The 13,317-nt window shown below is 40.7% G+C and overlaps 2 protein-coding genes across 2 annotated transcripts in view; one reads left to right on the top strand and one right to left on the bottom strand.

Annotated features, from left to right (window-relative positions):
- ptprn2 (protein tyrosine phosphatase receptor type N2) overlaps positions 1 to 3,086 on the top strand; it is a 216,205-nt gene extending 213,119 nt beyond the window's left edge. The window contains exon 22 of the mRNA XM_086306435.1: positions 3,019 to 3,086. Within this exon, the coding sequence (XP_086162561.1) occupies positions 3,019 to 3,042 (24 nt within the window). The 3' untranslated portion in view covers positions 3,043 to 3,086. The remainder of the gene's footprint in view (positions 1 to 3,018) is intronic.
- Positions 1 to 13,317, bottom strand: part of ube3c (ubiquitin protein ligase E3C) — a 29,362-nt gene that overhangs the window by 3,394 nt on the left and 12,651 nt on the right. Inside the window, exons 14-20 of the mRNA XM_086306436.1 lie at positions 12,875 to 13,101; positions 9,989 to 10,093; positions 9,419 to 9,506; positions 7,620 to 7,717; positions 7,058 to 7,190; positions 4,074 to 4,321; positions 1,133 to 1,345 (exon numbers count right to left, since the gene is read on the bottom strand). Coding sequence (XP_086162562.1) covers positions 1,133 to 1,345; positions 4,074 to 4,321; positions 7,058 to 7,190; positions 7,620 to 7,717; positions 9,419 to 9,506; positions 9,989 to 10,093; positions 12,875 to 13,101 — 1,112 coding nt within the window. The remainder of the gene's footprint in view (positions 1 to 1,132; positions 1,346 to 4,073; positions 4,322 to 7,057; positions 7,191 to 7,619; positions 7,718 to 9,418; positions 9,507 to 9,988; positions 10,094 to 12,874; positions 13,102 to 13,317) is intronic.

Here is a 13,317-nt window from a genome sequence, read left to right as displayed (position 1 = left end):
GAACTTGCACTGATTTTCAGCATCACTGTCACAGATAGCTCGACTAAAATGAGCTCAACATCATCGTTTTGCAGTGAACAACTTTCAGCTGCCACGTTGGATCAGGTTGTCATGCTGGAACCAGTTCCCTTTCTGTTTGTTATTTTTCTCATAAACCTCCAACACGTGGCAAACAGGAACGCCGCTTTTAACAATGGTCGCATGCAGACGGTCACAAAAACTGACCGATAAACACTTTACAGGATATTTGTTTAACTAAAATAAAAACTATTGTCTGAAACTGCAGCGGTGATGAATCAGCACCTCTGACGCATTCTTAACAAAAACTGATCGATAAGCTTCACAAAGGCGTTCAGTGCCGCAATACTCAGCCAGACCGCACTATAATGTAAGCGGTTTTTCTTGTGGTTTTTTGTGTTATTTTTCAGCTTCTACCTTTGCACTTGCTTGTGGTCTAACTTAAAGTTAATCATTTTCTGTCTTTTTCTCACTCACAGTGGATTCTGATTATGTGCTAATGTAAGAGAATTACTATTGTTATCTTGCTTGCTTTGGCTATCTCACGAGGGCAAATGCAGGGCAGACTGCTCCCGGGTGTGTGCCTAATCTTTCACAAATTGTTTTCCCTGTCGTGTTTGCGACCAGGAGGGCTGTACCGTGACTCAACCATTTCAGGTGTTTGAGAAGAGCTAATACGACGCGCTAAGACCCTGAGTAAACAGGAGCTCCGTGCAGAGTGCAGGTCTGGGCTTAGGTGACTCAGAGTGATGGTGGTTGTTCACCTCCGGAGCCTTGAGCTTTGGAGGGGGCGTGCTTAAGAGCAGCTAGCTGCTTCTGTCAGGCGTGTTGTGAGGTAATTTCTCGGGGAAAAGCAGGTGGAACGGTCAACAGAGCTGCTGTGTTCGCTGCACCGCAGCAGGGCTTAGGGTGACAGCGGTGACGTGCTTTATCTCTCTCAGAGCTGAAAAGTGGTACATTATGAGGGAAATGAATTATTAACGCCACAAAGAGAAACCAAACAGGAGGAAGGACAGACGGCTAAGCATGACCAGGATACAAAGAGATGGAAAAAAAAAAGTACACGTGAATCATTTATCCAACTAAATCCCACCCTGTCCCCAACCCCGGTCACCTGAGCTTCTCCCAGATCGTTGTTGACCACGGTGAAGTTAAGGCCCAGCTCTTCCACGTCACCCTCGTAGCTCTTGAGGAAAAGCAGGTTGCGATACATCTCTGGGTCCAGGGAGGCCAGGTGGTGAATGTCCACATCTGCGCTGGTTCCAAGAAGCTTGGACAGGAAGAAACTCGCAAAGGGCAATTCCACCAGCATGTTTTCATAAAGCGCCTGCGGGAAAATGTTGATGTTAATCCCTTAAAGCCTGCATCAAGAAATAATTTGCCACGAAATTCTGTTTTGTTTTGGGGGGGTTTTAATTGAGGGTTTAAACCTTCTGACAAAAACTCAAAATTGATTTGTATAATATTTTCTGCATTCAGCATAAAATCTACCTTTACCGCACCAAATCCATTCAAGTTTAGCAGTAAGCAACATCTCATTAAGGCAACTTTTAATACAGGGAGTTGATTCTAAATTCGATTCCAATTAAAATGTATTTCTCTGTATCAATCGTGCCCTCCCTCAGAGTTTGTATTTGTCCAACCAGAGAAGCCAAATATATTCAAACTACAGTCCAGGTGAACGGGAACACTGTACCGTTTGGAAAACCAAATACGTCGCTTCCTAAATTATTCAGCGTCTTCAGAGATTTACTCACTTTTAGAGGCAACCTCAAGTGGCCATTTTTTCTGCCCTTTTGTTTTTTAGTTTCATTGCATCAAACACCACAATTAAATAACTAAGAGCCTGCTTCCAGCAGCAACCAAAATGCTAGCAAGCACAAATTAAAGAAAAAAATAATAACAAAATATCACATTTGCCTGAAACTCCTAACAATGAATGAAGTGATAGAGACTTCATCTGATCACATCTGAAAATACACAAAACAACCTACCGCAAACACACACGCTTCTGCTTCACCGGACTCAAACTTTATAAATGCCAATTCTCACCTTGACCTTAAATGCCATTAAGTACCACAGCCGGGCAGGTGACTCATAAAACGAAAAGCTAATGTACTTGAATAGTCCGAAAAAGAGCCCATTGGAGACATTAAAATATACAGGTCTTTATAAATGATTGCGCTAAAAACCCTGACCGCATCAGCTAAATGGATTATAAATCTAGAGGATTTCCATAATGCATGCATCTTAAACACACACACACGCAAGCATAAATCACGGCTATTTTCTAAACACAGGTTAATTGTGCAACTCCAAACATTGTCTATTTTTTATGCAAAATAATCCACTTAGCATTTCTCTCGTGGCCGCGACTCATTTCAGACCATATGCGCGGCGTGGCCCCTTGAAACCTATCAATAACACTTGTGCTGGGAAGAGGCAGCATTAAGTATATGGAAAAAACCTGTAGCCTTATTTTTTTCAATGCCATTTACTTTATTTATGAGTGTTTATTGCCAGAAATTGTGCCAAAATGACTTGGGCTGGAAAGAATTAATTATTATGGCCCAGGCCCTTTTAATATAAGTGAGTGCAGTGGCAACGCAATTAAAGCAGATCGCGGCACCATCAGGTGGAATAAATGCCAACAACATTGCAGGTGCATTCTGTTAGCTGCCAAATAAACTCCTTAATTTACAACATTAAAAATCAATAAAATTATAATGCCTTCCAAACGCATCTCTATCAATCAGCAGTGCAGAACTATCAGTCAGAGAGCAGACTGTGCAGAGAGCTGGTGTTTGGGTCGGATCAAAGCAGTTCACAAAGAGAAAAGGCCACTGCCGAAGAGGCTGGAAGAGAATCTTGATATTTGGACAAACGCATGCTCCCATCTAGATTAAACGCAACTTTTTAATCTTTAGGTTGAAGCGATGCCACTGCAGCAGCAAAGTAACCTGTTTTCATGTTTTCCCATTTGTGGCTTAAATCTTTCAGCTTGTCAGCTGGGTGGACAAGTGAGGAAGAAGGATGATGGCCGGCCTCTATTCTGATGTTCAATCCACTTTCAGTGAGTACCCCCAGACAAGCCACTCCTGCCTGTAATACATCACCTCCACAACAATGGCACGCCTCGGACATTAATTAACAATATTAATCTCCTGTGTCCTTTGAGCCGCGCCGTGAACTGTGCACACTGCAGCAGCGGTGATGCAATCCCAATCTATATAAACGGTTGCCTTTTATCCAGGCAATAACGGCACTAAACAAATATCAATACACCTCTCAAGTGGCCACTCAAACGTCCATTTTTATGGAGAAAGAGGAACTTAAGGTAAGGTTAATTGAAAGTCAAATTCAAATTAATTTCCCACCGCCTAATTGCCTGAACCATTAGCTCTGGGGAGCACAATGTTGCAAGACGTAGGGGTGGGGAGCTTGTAACTGCTGATTGATCATGTCTCACTTCCACAGAATGCAGAGAAGAAGAAGAAAGGAGAGGAGAGGAGGGGGGGGCTCAGAGCTCTGATAAGTGGACTGGACCACCCAGGGCCGAGCAAGAGAGAAGAGACCTGGATGTTCCTGACTGTAAAAGAGATCAAAATGCTATTACCACATGCTTTGAACGCTTATTTATGTCCTGTCTCTGACGAGCTGCTGATTTAGTGCCAACCAAATGTGATCACTACACAAACAAGAGGTAGGAATCATCGGCTAATGGAAGATCTAATTGAGAGGCGACCGCTTGTCATGAGGTAATTCTTCTCCAGACTGAGATGGTACCCCCCCCCCCTCCCAACAACGCACACCCCTGAAGGAGGCATCTTGATAAACAATCACCACCACATGCATTAAGGATGATTTAGAAACATTAGGCTCTAATAAATAGTGCCATCAGGCAAGGAAAGGGGCAGAAAAACAATGCTATCAACAGATTACGCAAACTGCTCATTAATGAAAATAAAGCCCACGCAAGTGCCAGATTTAAGTTCTTGACAAACTCCTCCATTATATAGGTTAATATTTCTTAGTGTTTTACTTTGGAGGCTCACCTTTCCGAGGATCCTGCCTAAGAAGTAGTAGTGTCTGGTGAACGAGTCTCCCACCAGCATCTCTGCAGCGGGGCTGGGGTACAGCAGGCCCTCGTTGGTCGTCTTGAAGAAGCCCTGGTTGGGGTTGAAGCCCGATTTGAGGAGCTCATTGAGGAACTCGCGAAAGATCCCACCTCCGTCGATTCCCGCCTCATCCAGACCGTGAGCGTTCAGCAGGTGCACTCTGATCCTCTTCTTTAGGTCCGGTTCTTAAAAAAAAGAAAGAAAAAAAGACACGGGACATCAGGAAGATTTCATCAAGGTACAACAAGAATAAATATTAAAGACACTCTCTGATAACATTCATGGTCACAGTAAACTGAATTTATTTTCCCTCCATAAATGTCACCAACAGCCTCCTGAAGATCTCAGAGATTTTTTATTCTTCACTTCACATTACTTTTTATAGTAATTTCCAGCAGGGAAATTAATTGAGACACACTGCCAGTATCTTCAGTCTAACAGTTAATGGTCATGTTGTCAGTTTTTATGATCACAAACCTATTTCCTGCCATGAAATTGAGAGAACAGCATATAAACAGAGGTTTTCACAACAAAGCTAGCTGCTAGCTTTAAAACAATAGTTTTAGCTTAAAGGCATATAAGGAAACAAACCATTTCCTGTGATATAAGTGGAGTGAGATTGTTATAATTCAGGACAAAACTGAACTCTTGCATCATTACTTTAAAGTTCGGTTTGACCTTGGTTACTCTTGGAAGTTAGGAGACTGAGTTTCTTGTAACTCTTTGGCAGCCCTGTGGATCAGCAGTCACAACATGCTGCTTTTTACATCACGTGTACACTGCATTCAGTATTTCTAATCATAAAAAATACACTTTCATATGTTTTTTAAAGCTTAAAATCATCTGTTGTCTGATTTTTCCCCCCGATTAAACAAACCTTGCTGACTTATTTTCTAAGTGCTTTTATGAGCTAACAAATGAAATGTGACTGTGTTTACCAAACATGCCCTTCCTGGTAATCAGCTGGATGACCCCCATTGTTTAAAATACCCCTATATTTATGTAGTTTTATTTTGTTCTAAGCAGGAAATCAGTTTTGCAAGTAAAAATATAAACTGTTGTGAATAGAAACAATTAAATGCATATAAAAAAAACAGTGATTAACACATCAAAGTAATCTATGCCTCACAGCAAAGGAGAAGAAATGAGCGGAGAGGCCCAACAACTTGTAAAAGTTAAGATCAAAGTCCAGATTTTTAGGCCATTTTGACAGAATCACATTAGTGGAGGTTTGCAAACATTCACTTACATAACTTCCTCTACCTTCTTCCTAACTTTTGCCCTCATTGACCTTCTGAGTAACCCTGTGAAACCATTTACACAGTGACTAAATTATTTCATATTCAGTGCAGCCGACAGGAAATATTCCTGTTCCATTTTGATGTCACCTTTATATTAAAACTAAAACTTGAACATTTTATCGAGCTGACTGGTTCCTTTTTTAAATAATTAATAAAATTGCAATTATTTTGACTTGTTATTATTATCGATCTATTAAATATTAAAAGGTTCCTTTAGAGGGTTGAACTTATTTACCATCAGAAAATGTAAAAACAGTATTAATGTATACACTTGCCACCCACTGTTAGGGAAACTGCTCATTAATCCAAATATGTAATCAGCCAATCACAAGGCAGCAAATCAATATGTTTAGGCGTATAGGCATGGTCGAGACAACCAGCTGATGTTCAAACTGATCGTCAGAATGAGGAGGAAAGATAATTTAAGTAATTTTTAGCATGGTGGCTGGTGCCAGACGGGCTTTTCTGAGTATTTTAAAAACTGCTGATCTGCTGGGATTTTCCACACACAGTCATCTGTAGATTTTAAAGAGAATGATCCAAAAAAGAGACAATATCCAGTGAGCAGTAATTGTCTGCATGAAAATGCCTTGATGAGGTCAAAGTTCAAAGGAGAATGGTCATGCTGCTTAAGGCAGACACAAATAACCACTCATTACAGCCACGGTAGAAGAAGAGCATCTCTGAACACACAACACACTGAAATTTGCAGTAGGTGGGCTCCAGCAGCAGAAGATCACACCAGGTGCCACTGCAGCTGTTTTCTGTCCACTAAGAAAGAGAAACTGAGGCTACAATTTGCATGGGTTTAGTATCGTGGATATGAAGCCGACAAATCTACAGCCACTGTGTGATATAGAAACAAGTCAACATGGACCAAAATCTCAGAGGAATGTTTCCAGCATCTTTTTGAATCAGTGCCACAAAGAATTAAAGCATTTCTGAAGGCAACCCAATACAAGCAAGGTGTACCTAATGAAGTGGACATTAGGTGTATATATTCCCACAAGTCTGAAGTGCTGTGCGTTTTAATCCAACAAACATATTTTGCACTAAAGCACTTTCTTGACCTGCAAAATATTATAATCAAATTCTGTAAAAGGTCATCTTTCAGAATAATTAATGTATGGCAATAAATCAAGACAGCTATAACGTATATACACACATGAATGATATAGATCATGTCTTTAGCCCAGGTCTCCTACTACTCTTTTTAATCAGATTGCTCCCTCTCGAGCACCCTTTCAAATTCAAACACAAAAGAGGTGACTTAAAATAATTGATTCCGCTTTTATGCGCTCCATTATAATAATCGCGACCACAATTACAGCTTTACTGAAATTCAATACTCTGCACAGGAGGAGAGCCAACCTTCATCTTTGCTGCTAACCAAAACCTTGATCCTTGATATTAAGATTTTAATGGAGCATAACAAGAGTTTCGGGAACATTATCGGCATTTACTACAGAATGCCGCCTCATTTCTTGTGCTCGGAATGACGCAGCTGCACGTTTTCTATGGTGTAATGTGCTATGATGTACTCGCTTCACATTGTTTACCCACAAAATAATGCACGTATTACAGTTTTCTTTTATTGAAACTGTAACGCGCATGCAGTACCGTTTTCTGGAGAGAGTTTGTCGTAGGCGTCCTCATATATGTAGTTGCGCCTGATGGTGACATTGATGCCGTCGGGGAACGGGCCGTCCCCCTGCACATCTCGCTTGTCGGCGAAGATTAACCTCTGGAAGATCTACAAGACAGACATGAACCCGGTGACAGGGTCAGTGACAAATCCTGGGAGTTATAAAATGTTTAATCCTGCGAATTATTTTGAGCTTTAGATTTTGAACATACAAACACGAACAATTCCTAAAAGCAAAGCGCTGCTAACCAATGATGGGTAAAATCCAAATATGTAACTGGATAACTGAAACAAATGGATTTTTGCTCCTCTACTTTTACCTCCAATCAATAAAAAAAATATGAATGTAGCTACAAAGACGTAAAGCGCTGCACTCGAGTTGTTACCACAGTGTTAAATACTTACTGGCAAGCTTTAATATTCTCAAAATAACCAGCAAATTTAATAGCATTATATGTATACTATATAAAGGCAATCACTATAATACAACACTCAAAGCCTTATGGTGCAGCTGAGTATGGAGCAGCGGTGCAGTACCTTCACTCGCTCCTCGAAGGGCACCACAAATGGGAGCTCGGTGAGGATGGCCAGATGTCTTTCCTCGGACACAGACAGCTGTGGAGGCTCTAAACCAACTAAAAAAACAAAAAACAAACCCACAGTGTTCGATATTTTAGCGATTGCTTTAATGCAGGGAATCAGTCATTTTCTTCTTGTTTTTATACAATCTAGTTATTTAGTGATTTTTGTCCAAATCACAGTAAAAAAAACTCATGATCTAAATACTTTGTGCTTTTATAAAAAAAAAAAAAGTAACTTCATGAGTCTCAGATTTAACCAGGGGCGTAATTCCCAGGGGGGTTATGACCCAACCAATATAATCCCCCCAATAAAATTATGAATTATCTTGCATAAATACCAGCAAAATAGTTGCATGTTTATTCATCTGGGGATTTATTTATTTATTTAGACACAGATCTTGACCCCCCCAATGTTCAGCACAAAGTTACGCCGATGAATTTAACCCTCAGTATGTGCAATATAATTGTTCATTAATACACAATATTTGTAATTTAACAGCCAAGTGGTTTTTGAGCTGGAAGCACACTCTCCAACATCACTCTGTAACACTCATCTAACATAATCGCTCCTCACTGTTAAGCATTACGATTAAAACTTCAATCGGTCCACAGGCCAACCATTAAATACCCTTTCCACCCTACAGCCTTTTAATTAACCCAGCTGTGACCTGTCCATCCACCTGCTGGGCTTTATCCATTAGGCTGCTGTTTGTTTTGTATTAAACTTGGCATTTAGACTGTTTAGCCCACAGAAGAAAAAAAACGCTACAATAGCTAAACCGCTCTTCACCCTCCTCCGTGTCCACTGCAGCTCAATTATTCTGCCCAATTAGTCAATCTGATCTGCATTTTCCCATCAGGTTTCCATCTTTGAGGAGAAATATGGCCTCTGAGTGGTCAATACATTGCTCATTCATCAGCCATGGGGCTGTCCATTTAAGGAAATGAGAAAAGGCCAGACAAACACGTGGACCAGATGTGGCTGACTTCATCAGGTACTTTCACGCTAATTGAATTTATCCCACACGGCCTCTGAGTGGCACTGGGTAGATCATACACACATTTTTATCAGCTTGTTTTCACACCGTACTTCACAGAAACCCAAAGTGAGCCTGATGAAGCCCCGTGTCGACGTCAGTGTATTTTCCTGAGTGCCTAATTGAGTCAATGAAGAGAAAATGTGGTTAATATATCTTGGTAGGAATGGGGAAGGTTAATGACTTTTCTGCAGCTTCTTTTCACATCCCTGGGAGGCCTGTGAATGAAACATTATGGTACTGGAAATGTACTTCTATCTCTTTATCTCACTCATTGAGGAAGAATCTACTGGCTATCAGCAATAACACTTCCTTTACACAAACATGATTTTACACTCAAACTTCTCTTATCAGATACATTATCAATGCACAATTCCATAATATATGAAAAGCAAACACAGAGAAGGTGACTTTGGACAGCAATTACTGTGATTTCTTGGACTACTTATCAAGCTGACACAAACATTATGTGCTTCTAAACTTTGCCAAATGCCAAAGGAGTAGCTGTGTGGTGTACATTAAACAGCGCTGATGATAATAGGCTTAAGAGTCTAGTCATTCCAGTTGATGACAAATAAACATCAACTATTCTGCGATTTCAGAGCAGGATAAATATGAAGGTCAATTAGATGACATAGAAAAAGGTAAAGGGGCTCAATTTGACACCCATCTTTTTATAAGGGGAAAAAAAAACACCTAACAGCAGAAATTACAGTACCATCCAGTGTAGACTGAAGTGGCCCAATGCGGCCCATCCTCCGTGTTCTCCATACGTGTCTTGCAGATGGGACGTACAGCTGGGTGACCTGGAGAGAAAAGAGAGGAAGATAATGATGAACCTGAAGCTCCTGCCTGTGCCTTCGAGCCAGAATAAGGGTTACAGGTGACTTTACAAGCCCAAAACATCTTTAAAATAAGAAGTCTTTGTAAAGTTTTTCTTACTTTTACAGCAGTGGTGTACACATAACCTTTTTTTTTTTTTAATTTAGAATAATTTTCATTAACTTTTCAGCTACAAACAGTAGAATATGCTGACTCTGTTACCACCTCTTGAAATTATGCTCTTCTGTGCAACGAAAAAAGAAAAGAAAATAAGCTGAAGTTTATGAAACTCCTCTCACTTGCTCTAAACATGTCTTCACCTTGTTAGAAGGGATAAAATGTGTTGTGATGATCATTTTACCCTTAAGAGGGTAAATTCATTTTATAATTCTGTCTATTAAAATTAAACCAATGCAGAACACGCAATGTAACAATGAACCAAACAGCTGTGATGACAGGTAAATACCTTATCGGCCCGGATGTTGACCTCCTCCGAGAGCCAGTGACCTGCCGGACAGAAGGGTCGGCGGATGTCACGAGCTTTCACCATCTTCACCAAGTTAGTGATGACCTAAAGTGGAAATCAAACACAAAGACACACACACACACACATCCATACACATACCACATTAACATCTTTAAGTCTGACATCAGCATCCCTACAAGAATTCTTAAAAACCGCGGCTAAAGTCTATTTTCAGAGGAGAGCAGCTGTTTTTTTCTTTCACATATAGGCTGTTCAGTAGGATGAGGTGCCTCCTCTTGGAGGAAAAAGAAAAAGCAATTTGAGAATTTAGCCATTAGTGCGCCATTTATGGGGAGTATAAAAGAAAAACGACCTGCGCCATCCCTCAACGTCCAGCCCTGTTAATTACTGGCGAGGTCTGCTGACATCAGCCATCGGACAGAGGAAGCAAAAGGCCGAGCAGCACTGGATCACAGAGCTGTAGCAGAAGGGCGAAGGGTTGCAATGATATTTCCATTTGGTTACACTGATATTACTGAACCTTTGTCCGAATGCATAATGCTTTAAAGGATTGAGACTTGTATCATTAACCTGAATTATTCTGACGCCATGTGAATGTTTCATGTTTCAACGGGGCCTCTTTCAGTAAAAGTTGCAACAGCATTTTTTCCTCTTTGAACCTAAACAGCAATAACATATCCCTACTCAGTTGCTAATTTCCAATAAATTCAGACTTTTGATTCTGGTGCCATCATTTGTGATTCTCTGAGCCAGTGCGAGAGGGGCGTGGCCCGTTATCTCTCGCTGCAGCAGACAGAGTAGAAAATAACTTAACTAAATGGTGCCTTTACATTTCACTTATGCAACAAGTCTTTTGCACATTTGGAAACCGTTGCGAGTCTATCTCTGTGAACATACAAAGTGACCTATGTCTGAATGACAGCATGCCCTCACTTTAGCAAACTAATGAGGCCTAAAATGTTACATATCCCATGTCTGGAAAGGCTTTAGAGCTTTTTCAGTCTGCTAATGACTCAAATGTTAATAAGAGGCTCCCCTGTTGCTATGGCAAGTCCGAGTTAGACACCTACTGAACAATCACATGCACGTCTTTGCATGAAGATGTAACGCTCGCAGCCAGTCAATTTCCGTATAGTACCTCAGCTAGATTATTCCAATCGACATGTTCATTTCTAAAGCATGTCATTTACATAGAGTAACAATCAATCTTGGCCAATCACCGGGAGGCAACCAGAGCCCGCAATAATGGCAAGTGCAAAAAGCTGTAAGAGGCACGTGACGATGGGTTTGGAGCAGACCTACCCCCTGACTCTGGGAATGAATAAGCATTCCTTAATTAGCCTATCGGGTTAAGTGCAAACCTTAATGGGCCTTTCCCAAACTCCGGCGTGACATCGTTCTCCAAACATAGCCAAGAAGAAAGTTCCATTAGCAATATTAATACAAGCTTAGTTGATCATTTTCATTCAATTAACTTCTTTCAATTAAATAGATAGCTCGACAATGGAGGTGATAAAAGATGGGGAGGGACAGCTGATGACACGAACCAAACATTAGCGTGTTAGGGGTCAGCAGCGTTAAACCGACTGTAAATCCCAACGTTCAATTTGGAAAATGCATTTCCCCTGCTCCCCACTTCTTTAATGGGTCGTTTTAGCTGACAAGAGGCCTTTGAGCTGATCTTTTATGAAAATCCCAGACATGCGCTTCACGTATTCACCACCTTTCAGAGAACACAAGCGTTCACTTTTAAATCCTTTGTCTAAGGGCCAAGAACAAAGTTGCTTAAACACAGTTTCTCGTGGAGAAAAGCAAAGAGGAGAAGTGGAAGGAAGATGTGGAATCGAGACTAGGATTAAGTTGAGGATGTTTTCTGCCTCATTTCCTCTGGGTAAATAATCAGCGTATGACCTCTCTGGTGCTCCGTCTCATCTTTGCCTGTTCATGCTTACATGCTTAACTTCCACTGGTATGGACAAGCATTAGGCCAATCTTGCCTCAACGCACAGAGGGACTACACAACAATTAGGCCCATCGCTAATGTGCCATGCTTCACGGTTAACATGCTGATGAACAGACTTCAATAAAACAGATTTAGCATGATCATAGGAAAGACTCATGAAGAATATGTAATGCTCACTAAATACATGTGTGCACTGAAAGCTAATTACTGAGATACTGCACGAATCCTTATTGTGCTTTGTGATCTTAACTCCTACTTGCACATGACTGCTCTGGATTTTTCTTATCGATGACAGAAAATATGCCCACACCTGAGGCCAGAAAAGATTCAAAAGTTTCCAATTTTATGCTAAATTTAAAATTTTCTACTCAATATAAAGAAAAACTTCATCTTAAAACACTAGCTAAATTTCTCTCGCTGGTATATCTACTGAGATACATTGTGCGCTCACTTCCTGCCTCATGTTTTAGGGTTAAACACACGTGTAAGCAGGTTAAAGGAAAAATATTTTCACAACAATGAGACTGTGGGGCTTTTTCTGACATTTTACTGCTCAAAACTTCAGTTTTCAAATTACTGGCTTTGCCACACAGTGAGAAAGCAGGTTTCTGACTTTATTTCCCATGATGCACTTAGAGAACTGTAGGAACTGCAAAGTTTGAAAGTTCTGCTTTTTAGAAACTCTGATATTTTTTCCCATTACTTGATACACTTTTGTTTTCCATCAATTTAACTCTTAGCTTTTTTTTTGAATGTGCACTTTGTGTTTGGCAAAACCCTCAATGTCATACGTTTTTATGCTCTGAAAATGAAGAAGATAATAATTTTACCTGGACATAATGAGAAATACAAAACAGACAAACAAAAATGCTATAATATATATATAGGACTACACATCTTACCTTGAAGAGTTGCACCCAGCGCTTCTGTTCGGCCTGGATATGCTGCTGAACCTCGGTGTTCGTCTTCACCCCCACACTACGGAAGGCAGCCATGTACTCCTCTCTGTGCTCTGCTTTGGTCTTAGGGTAGGCCAGCTTGATGATACCCAGACATGCATCTCTCAGACAGCGAGACAAAGTCACAAGCTCTAACAGCGTGAAGGGCATCATGGAGGACTGCGTCTGACCTGTTGAGAGGGAAAATACATTTACAGATATCGATCTGCACCACCTGTGACTGCTAAAAACAAAGGACAAAGCGGGAAATGAGCGATATGGGATGGATATGTATCCCAATCTGTCGTACATTCGCCTGTCCAACGACCTCTGTACAAAATATTTGTCAAATAAAATATGTAACGTAGATATAAAACAGGGCACCTAGAGGACTACCAGAGAACCAT

Source organism: Aulonocara sp. 'chitande type north' Nkhata Bay, linkage group LG9 (genome assembly GCF_057382095.1).
Source record: "Aulonocara sp. 'chitande type north' Nkhata Bay isolate Kocher_YH1m ecotype deep benthic linkage group LG9, A_spYH_male_GT1.1, whole genome shotgun sequence".
Lineage (NCBI taxonomy): Eukaryota > Metazoa > Chordata > Actinopteri > Cichliformes > Cichlidae > Aulonocara > Aulonocara sp. 'chitande type north' Nkhata Bay.
This window is presented reverse-complemented; position numbering and strand designations above follow the sequence as displayed.